Source organism: Hemitrygon akajei, chromosome 8 (genome assembly GCF_048418815.1).
Source record: "Hemitrygon akajei chromosome 8, sHemAka1.3, whole genome shotgun sequence".
NCBI classification, from domain to species: Eukaryota; Metazoa; Chordata; class Chondrichthyes; order Myliobatiformes; family Dasyatidae; genus Hemitrygon; species Hemitrygon akajei.
The window spans coordinates 129,747,842-129,768,742 of NC_133131.1; the positions used below are offsets into that span (position 1 = coordinate 129,747,842).

At 43.2% G+C, this 20,901-nt stretch overlaps 1 protein-coding gene across 1 annotated transcript in view; it reads left to right on the plus strand.

Moving 5' to 3' along the window:
- The window catches only part of malrd1 (MAM and LDL receptor class A domain containing 1), a 359,618-nt gene that overhangs the window by 276,980 nt on the left and 61,737 nt on the right, over nt 1-20,901 (plus strand). Inside the window, exons 29-30 of the mRNA XM_073055307.1 lie at nt 11,460-11,588; nt 16,732-16,896. Coding sequence (XP_072911408.1) covers nt 11,460-11,588; nt 16,732-16,896 — 294 coding nt within the window. The remainder of the gene's footprint in view (nt 1-11,459; nt 11,589-16,731; nt 16,897-20,901) is intronic.

Consider the following 20,901-nt stretch of genomic DNA (forward strand, 5'->3'; position numbering starts at 1 on the left):
GCTACGTTGTGGATTTATAAAACTCCAGTTAGATCATATCTGGTGTATTGCATACAATTCTGGTTGTTCCATTATTGGAAGGAAGTCAAGGATGTCAAGGGAAGTCAAAGCTAATGTAAAAGCAAAAGAGAGGGCATACAACAAAGCAAAAATTAGTGAGAAGATAGATGATTGGGAAGCTTTTAAAAACCTACAGAGAGCAACTAAAAGAATCATTAGGAGAGAAAAGGTGAAATATGAAAGCAAGCTATCAAGCAATATCAAAGTGGATAGTAAAAGCTTTTTCAACTATGTAAAAAAGTGAAAGAGAGAAGAGAGGGGATATAGGACTACTAGAAAATGAGGCCGGAGAAATAATAACAATGGACAAGGAGATGGCAGATGAACTAAATGAATATTTTGCATCAGTCGTCACTGTGGAAGACACTAGCAGTGTGCCAGATGTTGAAAGGTGTGAGGGAAGAGAAGTGGGTGCAGTTACTATTACAAGGGAGAAGGTGCTCAACAAACTGAAAGACCTAAGGGTACATAAGTCAGCCGGACCCGATAAACTGTACCATGGGGTTATGAAAGAGGTAGTAGAAGAGATTGTGGAGGCATTAGTAATGATCTTTCAGAAATGATTGGACTCAGGCATGGTGCCAGAGAACTGAAAAATTGTAAATGTCACTCCATGCATTAAGAAATGAGGAAGGTAGCAGAAAGAAAATTATAGACCAGTTAGCCTGACCTCACTGGCTGGGAAGATGTTGGAGTCAATTGTTAAGGATGAGGTGATGGAGTACTTGGTGACACGGGACAAGATAGTAGAAACTCAGCATGGTTTCCCTAAGGGAATATCTTGCCTGATGAACCTGTTAGAATTCTTTGAGGAGATTACAAATAGGATAGATGAAGATGATGCAGAGGATGTTGTATATTTCATCTTTCAGAACACTTTTGACCAAGTTTAGAGCCCATGGTATTACAGAAAGGTTACTGGCATAGTTAGAGCAATGGCTGATTGGTAGGAGGCAGCAAGTGGGAAGAAGAGGATCCTCTTTGGGTTGGCTGCCAGTGATTAGTGATGTTCTGCAGCAGTTGGTGTTGGGACTGCTTCATTTTATGCTGTTTCTAAATGATTTAGATGATGGAATAGAGGGCTTTGTGGCCAAGTTTGCAGATGATACAACGATTTGTGGAGGGGCAGATAAGGTTGAGGAAACACAGGCTGTGGAAGGACTTAGACAGATTAGGAAAATGGTCAAGAAATTGACAAATTAAATGCAATTTGCAGACTATTTTCTAAATGGGAAAAAAATCCAAAAATATGAGATGCAACATGACTTAGGAGTCCTTATGCAGAACACCTTAAAGGTTAATTGCAGGTTGAGTCAGTGGTGAGGAAGGCAAATGCAATGTTAGCATTCATTTCAAGAGGACTAGAATACAAGAGTAGGGATGTGATGCTGAGGCTTTCTAAGGCACTGGTGAGGCCTCGTCTTGACTATTGTCTACAGTTTTGGGTTCCTCATCTAAGAAAAGCTGTGCTGGCATCAGAGAGGATTCACTGGAGGTTCACAGGGGTGATTCTGGGAATGAAAGGGTTATCATATGAGAAATGTTTGATGGCTCTGGGTCTGTACTTGCTGAAATTTAGAAGGATGAGGGAGGGATCTCATTGAAACCTTTTGAATGTTGAAAGGCTTGGACAGATTAATTGTGGAAAGGATGGTTCCAATAGTTGGGGAGACTAGAACAAGAGGGCACAGCCTCAAGATCTATTTAAAACAGAGATGTAGACAAATGTCAAAGGGTGGTGAATTTGTGGAATTTGTTACCACAGGCAGCAGTGGAGGCCAGGTCCTTGGCTGTATTTAAGGCAGAGATAGGTAGGTTCTTGATTGGACATGGCCTCAAAGGTTATGGGGAGAAGGCTGGGGAGTGGAGCTGAGGAGGCGATAAAGGGATCAGTCATGATTGAATGACAGAGTAGACTCAATGGGCCAAATGGCCTAATTCTTCTCCTATGTCTTATGGACTTATGGTCTTAAGGTAGATACTTTTGTTTATTTTGTAATATGATTGGAACTGCATTGTGGTGTTCTTCAGATTCTAATTTATGTGTAGTTTCAAGATAACTCTGTTGATAATTAAAGCTGGCATGTCCCAGTGCTGAATAGAAAGGAGCTCATTGCCCTCAGTGAGGGAAAGATGGGAGCTGCCGGGAGTTCACACTGGGCAAGTACGGAGCTATTATTGTGTTTTCTGATGGATTTCATTTTGTAGATATTGGAGTTTTCTTTTCACTATTTTTGCTAATTTTTGTAAGATTAATTTTTGGTGCACCTAATAAATAATGTGACTTCATTCCAATTATTCCGTTTGTCATAACCTATGTATCTAACATCTGGTGGTAGTGATGAGGTGACCAGTCGCATTGTGGTGTGTTCAGCTCAGGGAAGAGTGGAGTGCAGTCCCAAGTCAGGAAACCCCTGGAGGTTAAAGATGAAGCAGATGCCTGGAAAACAGCAGAGACTTCAAAGTAGGAAGGATTTCAGCTCAGAGCCAAACTCAGGCCAGAAGCAAAAGAGCCTTCGCGTGGCACCACCTCCAAAAACTCTCTGCAAAATCTGTTCAGTCTTCCTTTCTACCCAGCAGAGGAGAGAGGATGCTTTTAGGAAGGAACTCCAAAGTCTACAGAAGGGTCCCAAGATGCCTTCTTATCAACAAGTTTGGTAGTGCCAAGTAGTTGCAGGCCATTGCTACTCCATCTGGCACACACAATGACATAGACAGGGCACCTTGAGCGATACAAAGCTAATTTAAGATTAGGTAGTCGGTTGTTCTGACCTTCTATGTAAACTGATCTGCAACATATTGCACACATGTCGAGTACCAAAAAACCAGTGCTGTCTGTAAACCTGACAGAGCACTCCTGCCCTCTATGCCAATAAGCACCACACCATTCAGGCACATTGCCAAGGGCAATGTTGGCCCATTGGAGAAGAGCAGTTCAGGGTATCAATACATACTAGTGGGGTCCAACTATGCTACCCTGAGGCATTCCCTCTTTGCTCAGTTACCACACTAAAGCTAATCAGTGCCCTTGTCCAGCTCTTTTCTCACGTGGGTATTCCTGAGGAGATCCTTACTAATCAAAGAACAAACTTCACCTTACAACTGACGGCTCACCTGAATAAGGAGCTGGAAATCGCGGCCTTGAAAACCGCTCCATACCCCCCCCAGAAACAGACGATCTGGTTGAGAGGTTCAATCAAACATGCAAATGAAGGACTATCTGGAGCAGTACTGAGAGGAGGCCCACCTTGACCTCCAGAACACTGAGAAAGCCCAGAAGACATGGTATGACCAGTAGGCCTGCCAGTGAGGATTTGAACTGGGACAGGAGGTGCTGCTATTCCTACCATCATCCCTCATAAGGAATTTGCTAAGTGGTAACGCCCATTTACGGTAGTGTGAAAGGTGAGCCTGTTCATGAGTTCCTCTACCCAGAGAAAAAGGAGTGGCCAAAGTTCAAAGTTCAAACTACAAAGTACCTTTATTATCAAAGAATGTATACTGTAAGTTAAACAAACTTGAGATTTGCTTGCACACAGGTCACCACAAAGCAAGAAACCCAAACGAACCAATTAAAGAGGAAAAATAAAAATAAAAGACCAACAGCTGATATGCAAGAAAGAAAAAACACAAATCATACAAACAATTGAAGTGAACAACAGTATTCTGAACCAAATATTGAGTCTGCAGATCCTAACTCCAGAGGAGCCCAGAGTAGGCCCAAAGCTTCACTTATCAGTTCATCATATTAGCAGGCACAAAACACAACAGCCGGGGCAGTCTTCATAGCTCCGTACTGATAGAGGAGAGTCCATTGCAAAGAACAAGCAAAATTTCCTCTCGCCCTGGATCGCAATGGCCAGTCTTTCCAGTCTATCTGGGCTGGCATTTAAATTGACCAAACAACCTCCAGCACACTGGAGAGGGGAGGGAACATCATGGAGAGTGAGCAAAATTGGATGAGAAGAGCTTATTTATCTCAACAGCCGCTTTCATTGCAACAAGAACAATAACAGACAGAGGGCCAACAGTTGTTGGGAACCAACCCAGTCACCTACAGACAAAAATGGCAATTATTACACACCACAGTCATAATCAGAGTGACCTACAAGCAAACAACTGCATAACCCGAGTTGAAATGAAATTGAACCTAACCATCTCACCATAATTCCACAAATGTATTTCAAACCAAGAAAAATAAATAACCCTGCCTGCTGTGGACGCTGGGGCGAGATGTTGACCATGTCCCTGGAACACCACGCTGCCCCTAATTGAGAAGACAGCCATTCCCAGCAACCCGAGTCCACAAAAAATTCCAAAAGACCCGGTGGTGGTTGACACTGCCACCCTGGGGTGCTGGGAGGTGTCTGTAGCGCCCCCACCCCCCCCCCCCACCAGTAGAAGCTATGTTTGGTGAGACAAGAGGCAAGGCACCCAGAGTGTCACTTCCTTCCTTCAGACTAGCTGGGTCAGTGGTAGCCAAGGGCATATATGGTGGCAACGATTCCTGGAGCAGGACGACTGCCTTCCAATGTTCAGGCAACTGCATCCAGTGTACCACATCAGAGATGCGGTCGAGCACCTCTCTCAACCCATTCCAGTGACTTCCAAGCTCGGGAGATAGTCCCCTCTTCTGGGTGGGGCAGTAGACCCATACTGGGGCCCCCTCCATGTACCGCTGCAGTGGCGCCCTAGGCAGGTGGCCTGCCCCTTCCTGGGATGTGCAAGCGTCCCAGCAGAGCACAGATATCTCCATGTCCTGCCCGTACCCAGGCCAGTACAAGTGTTCAGGCAGCTTGCCCTACTTCTCTGCAACTCCGAAATGGCCGGCTCCCCCAGCCCGTGCTCCGTCTACAGCACCGTGGCGCAGAGACCCCAGGGGACCGCCAGCTGCAGGAGGAGTCTGTCGCCGTCTGAAAACTGCCACTGCCAGAGCGGGAACCCTGGCACACCGCCAGCGTGACCCACTAAGAGTATAGGGCTCTGTTCGCTGGGTCCAGGGCGGAGACCTCTGCCCACTCAGACTGTCGTCCCATGCTTGGTCATCCCCTCACTCGGGCCAGCGTGGGATCACTCTCCTGTCTGCTGCACAGCTACCTCGTTGCCAGCTGCCACCTGAAGCACCGGCCCGGTTCCGCTGTGTTGCGTGGGCCGCGGCAGGCCTCTGTGAGACCTGTGGTGGTCGTTGTTGACCCCGCTGCCCTGCTACCTGGAGCTGCCCTGCTGGAAAGCCACAGCTTCAGTGCTGAGGAAGAGTGTTGCCCCCAGTACATTCGCACGGGCTCCCCAGCAGGACGGCGGGTCCAAGCCAGTGATGCTGGAGTCCCAGATGTCGGCGAGCCATACCTCGTGCTCCACTGTGTTCCTCCCCTCTTTGACGTGCAGCCACCTCTTCCTTCTCATCACCACACAGTTGCCAGTGACTGTAGCCAGCTGGACTGCCGTCGGGGATGGGATGGCTGGTCCGTGTGGGGAGGACACCCGGACGGGTGATAGCGATGGTTGGCATGCAGTGTCTCACCTGTCTCACAGGCTCCTCCTCCGCCTCGGTGACTTTACCCAGGCTCGCTGCGTGCAGGGCAGTAGGACAATGCTGGAACGCCTTGCGGGGCTAAAATCGCTTCTGCCCTCCCCACGCCTGCCAGTGCCTCGCCCAGGGATGATGGTGATGCCAGGCGAATGTGCTGCTGGAGGTGCTCTGGAGTCAATGCCTTTACAAAGACGTGGAGGGTGAGCTCTTCTTTGGTCATGGAAGGGAACTGGGGGTAGTGATGTCAAGCATGTGGCAGAGATCTGCCACAAATGCCTCCAGGCTTTCTCCCACACGACGCTGCCTGCTGCCCTGTTCTTCCCTCATTGCTTCCTCCAATGGCCTCTGCCTGAAACGCCGCTGCAGCACTGCTGAGGGTCCTGTAGTCACGCTGCTCTTTCGAGGAAGGTTCATATGGCATCCCCCTCCTGCCCCAGAGCAAAGTTCACCATCGTCCTAGAGGGGCTCCAGCCATTGTGTCAGGCAGCAGCTTTGACTTGTGCCAGGTAAGGCTCCAGGCGGTTGGCTCCATTGGCTCCGGGAAGCTTCAAGTGGAACTACTGGTGTTAATTACTGGGACTCGTTGTTCCTCCTCTTTATCCATTGGGGTTGGTGACGCCTGACACATTGCACACTCCCTCCTATGGCTGCGCTCCGCTGTGTACCCTGGGTTGTGCATCCTCGCCCCATCGGGATTCCCTGGGAAGGCACAATATTTGGTTTCCAGGCCCAGGTCCTGTCTTCGTGATCTCGGTCCGGGGGGTGCAATGAGACATACCACTCTGTCCCTGAACTTAATCCCTTGGTCTTAAAGTGCTCCATCCAACTTTGTAAATCCTCAATTTTGCCATCAATTTCTAATCCCACTCCTGACACTGATGGGACGAGCATTCAGTCCATGATGACAGATGAGGAGAGCTCATTTATCTCAACTACTTTTTTTATTGCGACAAGCACAATGACAGACAGATCACCCACTCAGTCACATACAGATGGATTAGGTGATACAGAAAGCAGCACTGTGTATCTCGTTCCCATTTGAACAAAACAGTATTCTCTACACCCCTCTATTTTCTATCCTTCAATCAGTTACCCACTGTGGTCTCAAGTTTGACAAAATGAGGCTATTGTGTAAGATTTAATCAATTTTTTTTAAGTTCATTAACAAACTTCAATAACCCTACTCTTTATCATGGTGTTACTTCATCAAAAGAATCTCACACAAGTTAATCAAACATGATTGGCCAACAAACTTGTACTTCATTGACCCATGCTTTTCTAATGAGCTATTAAATTTCTCAATTATTTTGTTTCATCAGTCTTTCCCACCACTGACATTAAATTGATTTGATGATAATTGCCAAGTTTTTTTTTCTACTCCTTTTTGCTTGGAATCAGCTTGTATGGTCCTGGATTAATGTGGACAGCATCTCCTAGTTTCTACCCTTACTTACCTAAACAACCTGAACTATTGAGGGAATTTTATGAAGAGGTTTTACAGATTCTGGTAAATCAGTTTTTAGGAATAAAAGTTATCACAAGGATTTGGATAATTTCAATGTAATAAAGCGTTAATGTTAGACTGATCTTCTTAACATCAGTGGTGCCAAAACTTCTACTAAGCAAAAAATATGCATACAGTTACAAACCAGATTTATTAGCATTCCATAAACACAACAGACTCTGTAGTTGCTGGAAATCTTGAGCAACAGACACAAAATGCTGGAGGAATTTAGCAGGTCGGGCAGTATCTATGGAATGGAATGAGCAGTTAACATTTTGGGGAGAGACACTTCATGAGTACATTACATTAATGTTAAAATTGGGCTTCTAGTTTCATTTCTATTGAATACCATATCATCAGCTCCTTTGGTTTTTGAGTGATCTCAGCATCTGCAACAGATTTCATAAGACTCTTGAACAGACATCTCACATGATAAAGATGACTTTTGATCTCTCATTCTACCTTGTCATGACTATTGACATCATTTCTCTATCTGTACTGCATTTACTTTCTCTCTAACTGCAGCATTATATTTTTCATTTTCTTTGATACTACCTCGATATACTTGGGATGGAATAATCTGTCTAGATGGCATGCAAATGATTTTCACATTATCTTGGTACATGTGACAGCAATAAACTAATTACCAAGCAAGAAGAAAAAAACGCACTTATTTCATAATATCCATGTGTTCAGTACCTCCAAAATGTGCACAACATCTTTCAAAAATTTAAACCTGATTATCGTATTGGGGGAAAAAAAAGTTTAATGATCTGAAAGTTTACATTGGGATTGTTAAGTGGAGAATAATCATTTGAAAGAACTCCTCTGCCTTTCTGTAAGTTATACACTGGAATTCATAATGTTGACTTGGGTTTATGTGCATAGCTACACCCCTAGATTATTTAATCGTATCTCTTGATAAGAGTTTGAATGATTGATTTGTGATGCAGAGTAAGAACCTTTTCACAATATTCTCTTTGTTAATAAGCAATGGCAGTATTGCGCTCCAGAGGTCATATTGCTCCAAATATAAGCAAGAAGCTAGAAATGAGACAGGATCCTAATATGTAGCCCCAATTCCCTACTCTGAACAAAGATTGTTCATACTTTATGGCTACATCAGCAAAAACAAATATTAATAACCGCTTTGCTTAGCTGTTATCAATAGTAAAAATCAAAATTTAATTTGTACCGCAGACACGAGTCAAAAAGCAATGAGGTTATTGCACAGGGAACTATTTCCCGGTCTATCCATCTGTAAATATACAAGATAAAAGGTGTAATTGTCCTTTCCACTTGAGCCCTGTAATTTTGATAGAGCTGGAATGCCAGTCAACCTGGGGGTCTTGCTTATTAACGTATTTCCAATGGAATTATATATGGCTTCAAAACTCAAGGAAGAAGGGAGGATTTTTTGATTTTCTGCAGACCTTGGGAGATTGATGTGGTGTTTAACTCGGTACAGAAGGAGACAATTGGAAATTCTACAGTTGGCTTCACTCTTTGAGAGTCCCAGAATTGAAATACCCTCCCCATACTATTGTAATGCTATGTGAACTAACATAGGACTTTGACGTTTGAGCCTCAATTCACAGACATGTATCCTGCACGATATTCCAGACATTTACATATGGTCCCTTCATAGTACATTTTGTCCAGACACATATAGGAAACTGCTACGGATCAGTGAGGAGTTTCAAACTCCTGGGAGTGGACATCTCACACAACCTCTCATAGTCCCAGAACACATCCTACACAATCAAGGAAGCTCCCCAATGCCTCTACTTTCTGAAGAGAGCTGGTCGATGCACATCTATCATCCTGTCCTTCTACAGATACACAGTAGAGAGCGTCCTAACATGCTGCATCACTGCATGGTGCAGAAACTGCACCACAGTGGACAGGGAGGCTCTACAGCGAGTAGTTAAAACTGCCCAAAGCATTACTGGCACCATCCTACCCACCGTCATTGGCACCCTTCAAACCACCTAGCACTGTGCCCCCTTCCAGCTCTGCTTCCCTCCCTGATGAGCTCAATTACTTCTACACTCGCTTTGACTGAGAGAACAAGGAGGTCACCCTCAAAGCGGATCTCCCACCTGGTGAATTGCCTCTCTCACTTTCCACCTCCGATGTTTGCGCCACCCCGAGCAGGGTGAATGTACGGAAGGCAGCTGGTCCAGATGGAATACCTGGCCATGTGCTCAGAGTCTGTGCAGGGCAGTTGGCCAGGGTCTTCACGGACATTTTCAATCTGTCCCTAGCCCAGGCAGTTGTCCCCACAAGCTTCAAGATCGCTATCATCGTGCCAGTGCCGAAGCATTCCACTGTCACGGGCCTGAATGACTTCCACCCAGTTGCACTCACCCCCATTATTGCGAAGTGCTTTGAGAGACTGGTTCTATCACATCTGAAATCCTGTCTGCCCACTACCCTGAACCCCCATCAATTTGCCTATCGCATCAACAGGTCAACAGAGGATGCCATCTCCATGGCACTTCACTCTGCCCTGACCCACCTGGACAGCCCAAACTCTTAATGTCAGAATGTTGTTCATTGACTTTAATACTTGCATTCAATACTGTGACCCCCTCTAAGCTGATCGCCAAACTTCACCAGCTTGGGATCAGCTCATCCCTCTGCAATTGGACCTTGGACTTTCTGACTAACAGACCTCAATCTGTTAAGTTAGACAACCTCTTCTCCTCCACTCTCACCCTGAATACCGGCGTGCCTCAAGGCTGTGTGCTGAGCCCTCTTCTGTACTCCCTTTTCACCTATGACTGCGTTCTTGTACATGGTTCTAACTCCATAATCAAGTTCGCAGACAACACCACGGTGATTGGCCTGATCAGAGGAGATGACGAGATGGCCTACAGGGACAAGGTCCAGCACCTGGCCACGTGGTGTGCCGACAACAACCTAGCCCTTAACACCCAGAAGACCAAGGAGATCAATTGTGGACTTCAGGCAAGCTAGGAGCCACACTCACGTCCCCATCTACATTAACAGAGCTGTAGTGGAGCGTGTATCAAGCTTCAAATTCCTTGGTGTCCACATTTCCAAGGATCTCACTTGGTCCCTGAACTCCTCCATCCTGATCAAAAAGGTGCAACAGCGCCTTTATTTCCTGCGGAGCATCGAGAAAGCTCACCTCTGTCCCAGGATACTGACAGACTTTTACCGCTGTACCATTGAGAGCATACTCACCAACTGCATCTCAGTGTGGTCTGGCAATTGTCCCGTATCGGACCGCAGAGCACTCCAGCATGTGGTGAAAACTGCCCAGTGGATTATCGGCACCCAATTGCCCACCATTGAGAACATCTACCATAAACGCTGCCTGGGGAGGGCAAAATGCATTATCAAGGATGCATCTCACCCTAACCATGGACTTTTTATTCTCCTCCCATCCAGTAGGTGCTACAGGAGCCTCCGCTCCCACACTAGCAGGTACAGGAAGAGCTTCTTCCCTGAGGCTGTGACCCTGATGAACGTCACATCACAGCGCTAAGCAGTATTGCAGCCATATTGTACTGTCTCAGTACTTTTATATTTGTATGCTGTAGTACTTACTTTTTATTTGCAGTTATTTTGTAAATAACACTATTCTTTTGCATTTCTGGTTAGATGCTAATTGCATTTCATTTGGCTTTGTATCTGTACTCGGCACAATGACAATAAAATTGAATCTAATCTAATCTAATATATAAAGAAAGGCGCTGAAGAAAGGCCAGCAACATCACAAGGGATTCCACCCACCCTGCTCGTGGAATGTTTGTCCAGCTCCCATCAGGGTGGAGGTAACATAGCATCTATACTAAAACCACCTGAGCCAAAAGCAGTTGTTTTCCCTAAGCAGTAAGGCTGATCAACACCTCCATCCACCAAGCCACCCCAGCACCATTGCTTTATTGTTCCTTGTCAGAATGTTCCTACATACAAATACTCTGTGCCCTGCGTCACTTTATGGACATGCAATAAATCTATGTACGTAAACTATCTTTTGTGCTTATATTTATTATGATTTTTATGATAGTGTTCTTTATCGTGTTTTGTTTTCTGGTCCTGCATTGGGTTCAGAGTAACAATTTCTTAATTCTCCCCTACACTTCTGTACTGGAAATAAAGTTGAATTTTTAATCTTGAATCTTGATACTTCTGCAGGAAATTCTCAGAACAGTCCCCAGTGAACAACTCCCTCTCAACCTCTCATTTCATCTATTTAACTACTAGGAAATTCAATTTCTTCGGGTAACATTCATCTATGTCCAGTTTAAGAGAGGACAATAAAGATTTAGGAATAACTTGTAGGTGCATTTGAAGTTAGTGAACCCTATTTTTAATTACTTTATGTTTCAGATAGAGGTTTACTGGGCATTTGCCCAGGTGTCACTGATTACATTTGTCAAAATGGCGAATGCATCGAGTCTGACCTGGTCTGCGATTACAAATTGGACTGTGAAGATGGATCCGATGAATCTGACTGTTGTAAGTAGGTTTCAATTCAAACGATTAATTGCATTTCCAATTCATTTTCAAACCCGGATCAAGAGCGAAAGCTTCAAGTCTGGGCACAAATGGCTTCCTTTTTCTCCTCTGGCCTTCAATGATCTTTCCCTTTGGTCTCAGTGAGTATATCACTTTGGGTACCTTTGAGGAGCATGACCTTCCAGTGGGAGCCACAGTTACGGGTCTCTGCCACTGAGGAGCCTGGTGCTGAGGCACAGCAGAGAAGAGGGGTGAAGAGGACTGCAGTGGTGATAGGGGATTCCATGGTCAGGGAAGCAGAGACAAGATCCCGTGGGTGCGATAGGAGGATCAGGGTCATCTCGGTTGGGGTTCACGGCATTCTAAAGGAGGAGAATGAGCAGCCAGAAGTCTTAGTACATATTAACACCAATGACATAAGTGGGAAGGGTGAGGAGATCCTGAAGAGAGATTTTAGGGTGCTGAAAAACAGTAACTCCAGGGTCGTGATCTCTGGATTGCTGCCTGTGCCAGATTCCAGTGAGGGTAAGAGTAGGATGAATTGGCAGATGAATGCGTGACTGAGGAACTGGTGTAGCGGGCAGAGGTTCAGATTTCTGGATCATTGGGATCTCTTCTGGGGAAGGTATGGACTGTACAAAAGGGATGGGTTACACCTGACCAATATCCTTGTGGGCAAGTTTGTTGGAGATGTTCAGGAGGGTTTAAACTAATTTGGCAGGGGGATGGGAACCAGAGTGACAGGGCTGAGGATGAGGTAGCTGGCTTATAAATAGATTGCTAGCAAGGAGAGGCTGATGATAGGACAAAATTGCAGTCAATGGGATGGGTAGCAACATAAAAAGCAGACAAAATTGAAAAGGGTGAATACAGGACTGAAGGTTTTATATTTGAATGCACACAGTATATAAATCAGGTAGATGAACTTGTCGCACAATTATAGATTGGTATGTATGATGTTGTTAGCATCACAGAATCATGGCTGAAAGAAAATTACAGTTGGGTGCTTAATGTCCAGGGATAGATAGGGCAATATATCAAAAGCACAGGCAGGTAGGCAGAGAGTGTAGCATGACTCTGTTGGTAAAAAATGAAATCAAATCATTAGACTGAGTTGACATAGGATCAGAAGGTCTTGACTCACTGTGGGTCGAGCTAAGGACTGCAAGGGTAAAAAGTCCCTGATGGGAGTTGTTAAGATGTGGTCTACAAATTACAATGGGAGATAGAAGATGCAAGTCAAAAGGGCAATGTTACAATATTCATGGGGGATTTCAATATTTAGATAGATTGGGAGATCAGATTGGTGCCAGATCCCAAGAGAGGGAATTTCTAGAATGCCTATGAGATGGCTTTTTAGAGAAGCTTGTGGTTGAGCCCACAAGAGGATCAGCTATTCTGGATTGCGTGCTATGCAATGAACTGGAATGGATTAGAGACCTTAAGGTAAAGGAACACTTAGGGGCCAGTGTTCATAATATGATAGAATTCACCCTGCAATTTGAGAAGAAGAAGCTAAGGTCAGATTCAGAAGTTGCAATGTATATACATTGCAAACTGGTACGTGTATTCTAAAGGCAGGATGACACAACTGTGACTGACAGGAGAAATCAAAGCCAACATTAAAGCTACACAGAGGGCATACAATACAGCAATAATTAGTGAAAGTTAGAGGTTTGGGATGTTTTTTAAAAACCAACAGAAGGCAACTAAAAACGTCATAAAGAAGGAAAAAATGGAATTTGAAGGTACGCTAACCAATAATATTAAAGTGGATACCAAAAGTTTCTTCAGGTATATGAAGTGTAAAAGAGAAGCAAGGATATCAGACTGTTGGAAAATGATGCTGGAGAGATAGTAATGTGGGACAACAAAATGGTGGATGAACTAAATAAATATTTTGCATCAATCTTCACTGTAGAAGACACTAGCAGTATGTTGGATGTCAGGGGCAGAGGTGAATGAAGTTGCCTTTACTGTGGAGAAGGTTCTTGGGAAACTGAAAGGTCTGAAGGTAGCTAAGTCATTTGGACCAGATGGTATATACTCAGTGCTCTGAAAGAGGTTGCTGAATAGATTATAGAGATATGAATAATGATCTTTCAAGAATCAATTGATTCTGGCATGGTTCTGGAGGACTAGAAAATAGTAAATGTCACCCTACTCTTCAAGAAGGGAGAGAGGCATAAAAAAAGGAAATAATAGGCCAGTTAGTTTGACCTCAGTAGCTGGGAAGATGTTGGATTCGATTGTTATAGATGATGGTTTTAAGGTACTTGCATGCACATGATAAAATAGGCCACAGTAAGTATGATCTCCATAATAGAAAACCCTGCCTGACAAATCCGTTGGATTTCTTTGAAGAAATAACAAGTAAGATAGATAAAGGAGATAAAGGTGGATGTTATGTACTTGGATTTTTAGAAGGTCTTTGACATGGTGCCACACGCAAGCTGCTAACAAGTTATGAGACCATTGTATTACAGGAAAGATACTAGCATCGAGAGAGAATTGGCTAATTGGCAGAAGGCAAAGAATGGGAATAAAGGCGGCTTTTTCTGGTTGTCTGCCAATGACTAGTGGTGCTGCACAGGTATCTGTGTTGGGACTGCTTCTTTTTGCATTTTATGTCAATGATTTTGATGATGGAACTGATGGCTTAGAGGTCAGGTTTGCAGACAATATGAAAACAGGCGGAGGGGCATGCAGTTTTGAGGAAGTAGAGAGCCTACAGGAAGACAGACAGATTAGCAATATGGACAAAGAAGTGGAATACAGTGCTGGGAACTTCATGGTCATGCACTTTTAAATGGAGAGAAAATTCAAAACTCTGAAGTGCAAAGGGACTTGGACGTCCTCCTGCAGGATTCCTAAAGGTTAATTTACAGGCTGAATCAGTGCTGAGGAAGCCAAATGCAATGTTAGCATTCATTTCGTGAGGACTTGAGTATAAAAGCAAGGATATAATGTTGTGGCTTTATAAAGCACTGGTGAGGTTTCACTTGGAGTATTGTGAACAGTTTTGGCCCCCTTTTCTTAGAATGGATGGTTGACATTGGTGAGGGTTCAAAGGGGCTACAAGATTGAAAGGTTTATCATATGAGGAGCGTTTGATGGCTCTTGACCTGTACTCACCGGAATTCAGAACAATGGGGGGGAAGGATTTCATTGAAATTTATTGAATGGTGAAAGGCCCCGACAGAGTGGATGTGGAGCAAATATTTCCAATGGTGGAGAAGCCCAAGACCAGAGAACACAGCCTCAGAATAGAGGTGCAGAATTTTGGTTCTGAAAGGTACACCAGCACACAAACTTGATGAGAAGCAATTTTCTAAAATAAGACTGAAAATGTGTATAATTTTTTTGAAAGTTATGTACATTTATCAAAGTTGTTCAAAAATTCAATTCAATAATATTGTTTTTGTCAGCAGCATGCAATTGAAAATAGACTTTTTTTTCCAAATGAGACATGATTAACAACCATTTCTAGGTTGTTTTGCACCACTCAAAAAATTCAACTGGATCTACCTTCTTGTCAGTCTCCCTTGCAACACAGAAGTGTTTTCAATACTTCCTTGAAGAGCAATGCAGGAGAATTTAGACCACATTATCCTAGGGCTGTCTACCTTGAGAATTCCCAGGACAATGCAGTTTTCTCACACAATGCTGAATTGTGAGGCCTGAATGCAAATAGCTTACTTAGTTACATCCTTCACTCTACTGAAACATTTCCCATCCTGGGGACTTTTCCCCAGCTCTTCAGCTTGACAGGGAAGCTCCTTACAATTCTCAATGACTCCCAACAAAAGCAAAGTTCCTTCCACAATCCTTCCTCCGGGACTAGTTTTAGTCCTCTGCATGCCACACACACAACTCCCTCCAGACTCCCAGTCAACAATTCCTGGTCCCTTACTCCTTTTTTCTCTCTCCATCTGCCAAAATACAAATTTGTATTTCCACATACCCCTGCTCCCTTCAGCATAACTGTAACCAGCCAAAACCAAAGACTGGTTTCAGAGGATGCTTTCAAGTAACAGCAACAAGCACGCACAGTTTAATTCACAGTAATGTCCAGCTCCTGGTCTGTATTTGGAATGACCAGAACTAGTGGTTGATGGCCTTCAGAAGTCATATAAAGAGAACTATAGACTGGAGTCTTCTGATGATGAGCGAGGCAGCAACCAGTGCAAGACTGAAGCAACATTGCTGCAGTGGAGTTCATCAGGCCCACTTCATGTTGAACTACATATATAACTTATTTGAAATGCAGCACTCCCAATATTCCTGGCAATGCAGTAGTCCTTCAGCACTGTACTTCATTATTATTATTACATTTTAACTAATCCTGCCCCAGAAAATTAAATGCCAAGAACATATAGCAGAATTTCAGAAGAATAAGATAGCATATTCATAATATCACAACAACCTGGGTTATTGAAAAAAAACTGAATGTGACAAGAATCTAAAACAACAATAGATAATGCTCGAGATATTCAGGAGGTCAACGAGCATCTCCAGACAGAGAAACAGAATTAATGTTTCACTTATGGACCCTGGAATTACTTCTGTGTTTCATAAGAAAACATTTGAATGATGCTCAATTCCTTTTCTTTTTCTGCTTATACTAGTTCTAATGTCCTTTTACATCCCTCATCTCCCTAGTTAAGATGTTCAATTAAACATTGGCGAAGTCCCTCAATCTCTCACCTAATTAAGTAGCTTGATGTTATGAACAGATTTTGTAATATATTTCTACATGGCATTTTTCACAACAATGCATGGCTGAGAGAACTCAGCTTGCAGTCTGGTGAGAATTGAATGAAAGTTTCCCATCAGCTCTTCATTTGGGAGGTAACAACGACTGATGAGCATTTGTCATCTAAGGATTCGCCCAAGCATTCATTTAGGTCTCTCCTGATGCAACTCAGTAGCAGTTTGATGGCAATTGAGCACGGATTTGGGCTTTGTATCAATATTCTGTCAATGTCACAGTGGTTGACTGGAAGAAACTCCAAGGAAATTTGTAGAGAACTGGTAGGCAGAATGCTATTGCAATACATGTCTTCTCATAAACACATTTTAAATAGTGTTGTCTCTTGTCATGATACCATGGATTGAAATGTTTTTGATTTTGTTCCTTCAGCACAGTACGTTAATGTTGCAGGAAGCTGCAGCTTCAGTGGGCCAAACAAAGGGAGTTTGATCAGTAACTGTAGACTAAAGCAGAACAACGATGACAACTTTGATTGGACCATAGCCGACAAAGACTCCACTGTAGGAACTGGTCCAGCAACTGATCACACACCAGGTAAATACTTACGCCTTATTGATCACTGAGCAATGAGCATTTCAGTGAGATTCAAGTATGTCTGACATTCAGTCACCACTTTTATTTGAGGAATAAATGGCATCAATGCAAGTATAACTTTCTGCAACGTCAAGTCAAGTCAAGTTTATTGTCATTTCGACCATAAACTGCTGGTACAGTACACAGTAAAAATGAAACAACGTTCCTCCAGGACCCTGGTGCTACATGAAACACAAAACTACACGAGACAGCACAAGACTACACTAGACTACATAAAACAACATAAAAAACTGCACAAGACTACAGACCTGCACAGGACTACATAAAGTGCACAAAACAGTGCCAGACAGTACAATAATTATATAAACAAGACAATAGGCACAGTAGAGGACAAATTTCAATATAATAATAAATGATGTAGATGTCAGTCTAGACTCTGGGTATTGAGGAGTCTGATGGCTTGGAGGAAGAAACTCTTGCACAGTCTGGTTGTGAGAGCCCAAATGCTTTGGTATCTTTAGCCAGATGGCAGGAGGAAGAAGAGTTTGTGTGAGGGGTGCATGGGGTCCTTCACAATACCATTAGCTTTGCGGATGCAGTGTGTGGTGTAAATGTCTGTAATGGCCGGAAGAGAGACCCTGATGATCTTCTCAGCTGACCTCACTATCTGCTGCAAGGTCTTACGATCCAAAACGGTACAATTCCCAAACCAGGCAGTGATGCAGCTGTTTAGGATGCTCTCGATACATCCTTTGTAGAATGTGGTGAGGATGGGGGATGGGAGATGGACTTTTTTCAGCCTTCGCAGAAAGTAGAGACGCTGCTGAGCTTTCTTGGCTATGGAGCTGGTGTTGAGGGACCAGGTGAGATTCTCCGCCAGGTGAACACCAAGGAATTTGGTGCTCTGAACGTTCTCAACAGAGGAGCCGTTGATGTTCAGCGGAGAGTGGTCGCTCCGTGCCCTCCTGAAGTCAACAACCATCTCTTTTGTTTTGCTCACATTCAGAGACAGGTTGTTGGCTCTGCACCAGTCTGTTAGCCACTGCACCTCCTCTCTGTAAGCTGACTCATCGTTCTTGCTGATGAGACCCACCACAGTCATGTCATCGGCGAACTTGATTATGTGATTCAAGCTGTGTATTGCTGCACAGTCATGGGCCAGCAGAGTGAACAGCTGTGGACAATGTATGCGTTACTTAAGGTGGAAGTAAATCCTGTCAGTGCATAACCATAATTACAGGATATTTTTGGTTAATATTGACCATTTGTAAATTCAAACTAATTGTTATTTAATCAAGGCTCAGTTCTGGTTCTCTTCTTCCTGATGTGTACACTGATTAGCATTTTAAAAATAATTCATGTCATGTTCCTGATGTTCAGCCAATCTGCAAACAAATATTGGGATTTTAGTTACATGTTGTACTGGGAGCATCACAAGCCCAGTTTGTTCCATAGTGGCTGAAGTGCCTGTCAGCGAGTACTTTGAGTCCAATTACCATAATTCTATTGGTTTTTAAATAACTTTGAAGAAGGATATGACCAATTCATAGGTAAAGGTCATAAACTGGGGTAGACAACTTTGTGCATGGGAAGTGATTTCCTTACGCAGAAGGTGGCAAATAGTTGGAATTCACTGCACAAGAAGGATGTGGAGGCTCAAGTACTAAGCACCTCCAAGCCAGAGGTTTAGATATTTTCACATATAAAAGGAATCATCAAATAAAGATTAAGGCAAAATGAGACTTGTATGACATGAAAGTTGTTGTTTAGTGGCTGCAGTACAATGTAAAGCCATAGAAAACACGAAACTCCTATGTCTGGAAGGAAATAAACTGTCAACATTTCAGACTGAGCCCCTTCTTTGTCTCAACCTGTAATGTTGACTTTTCATTCCCCTCCATAGATGCAGCCTCACCTCTTAAATGCCTGCAGGAATTTGCCTTTATTGCTCAAGATTTCTGGCATCAGAAGATTCACATGTTGCTAAATTACTATACCTCACAAGTTCCATTTCACAGGCATTAAGGAATACCAACAGATTTATGACCTTACGAGTGATATCCAGTAAAATTTATCTCACTGTTATTTGAAGGTCCAAGAAGATTATGCCACATCTTATGAGGCCAAGAATACTATTTTATTTTTTAACAGGCCCTTCTGGCTCAACAAGCCTGTGATGCACAATTACACCCATGTGACTAATTAACATACTCACTCTTATGTCTTTGACATGTCGGAGGAAACCAGAGCACCCGGTGGAAACCCACGTGGTCACAGGGAAAACATACGAACTCCTTACGGGCAGCGGCAAGACTGAACCTAGGTCACTGGCACTGAAATAGCATTATGCTTCAGTAATGCCTCAAAGCCCATTTTTAATGCCTAGCATACTTCCAAACTAAAACCTAAAAACTAGTTTACAGTCACATAGTTGAAATGTGCAACCCAGCAAACCTTTGATCTATTAAAATATTCCAATATACGAAGTGTTTTGCTGTAACCAATGGCCTGAAGCAAGATGATGGAAAAGTTGCTGGAGGTAGCATTACTACTAAATGGGACATGTAGGTTAATTGGCAAAGCACAGCTTTGCATTCCACATCAGAGCAATGGTACAGAACTCAGCAAGAAGGCACTCAAATTCAAAATCCAGCAGAGAGCAAAACTGAGGAAAAGATACTGAAATTTTCAGATTTATTTTATTGTCGTTAAATTTTAAACTTGCTTTATTTTCTTGATGCAGAGGATTTTCGAGAACGAAGAACACAATAGATGTAATGGCTTTCATTAAATCAAATAATGTACAATGAAAGAGAGATGAAGTCTCGGAAAGGAATTTTCAGCAATTAGTAGATAGATTAAAAAGCAGGACTGTGAGGACAGTAATCCTGAGATTACTTTTAGAGTAAGATGAAAACACTGTATAAAGCATTAAACCTCACACGCTCTCTGCTGAGTTTAAGGCTGGTTTCATGCAATTTAATGTAATATTTCTACAGCTGATTACAGAAGCTGGCCTACGAATTTGCTTAGTGCAGGACTTTTATGCAATGGCGTGTGAAATTATTGCCAGTTTCTGGGACTTTCAATTCCAGTTTGAATTACGCTTCCTGCTATTCAATCCTAGCATGACTTCTGACATAACGTCAAGAAACTGAACTCCATTGTCCTCGGGATATCCAGGACTACATGAGGCTGGAACAAGTTGAATTCGGCCCAGAGTTTGGACTCACACCTGCAGCCACACCTGCTTGCACTTACCTAAACGGGATGTGAAAGGCCTATTAAGCTGCTGCTTCATTCCCGGGAGTTGAGCGGCAAGGTGTAACTAGGCTTCAGGCAACATACCACAGGAGCCCCATCTCGAGAATGCCCTGACAACCTTTTGACAGGAGGCAAGACTGGAGGCAGAGCTTCTGATCTTGGCAAAACTGAGAGGAATTCAAAAAGGTTTCTCTAAGTTACTAATTTTTCAATAAATAGTTCAGTTTTATCAATAAAGCTATGTACATTACAATATCAAAATAATTTTAAAGGTAAGTAAAAATTTCCAGGTCAGGAATTTCTATCCAAATGAGGCACTTCACAGTGCAACTGAGCTTTGCAGTTGCAAACCAAGTGATGGTATCTGTCACTCTTCACCTTCCACACTTACGTTCATACTCGAAGCATTTTTCACCTGGGAGAACTAAATTCTGATGCCTCACATTAAATGATTGAGAAGTTTAAAGAGAATTTCAAGGTAAAAATCTGAGGGGACATTGGCAAGGCAAAGAGTAATGGGACTGATCAGAAATAGTAAGAGCTTATTCCAAACAGATAAACTTTGAAAATGTGCTAGCTGTTCAATCTGAACCTTTTTATATCACGTAATTATATCTTAATAATTTAGAACATTAGAATAAACAGAATTATTTACATATTATGTAACTTAACAGTTTTTAACTGTTCTTCTATACAATTGTCCTAATTGTTCAAGGTAAGCATGTGAATCCTGTGTCAGCT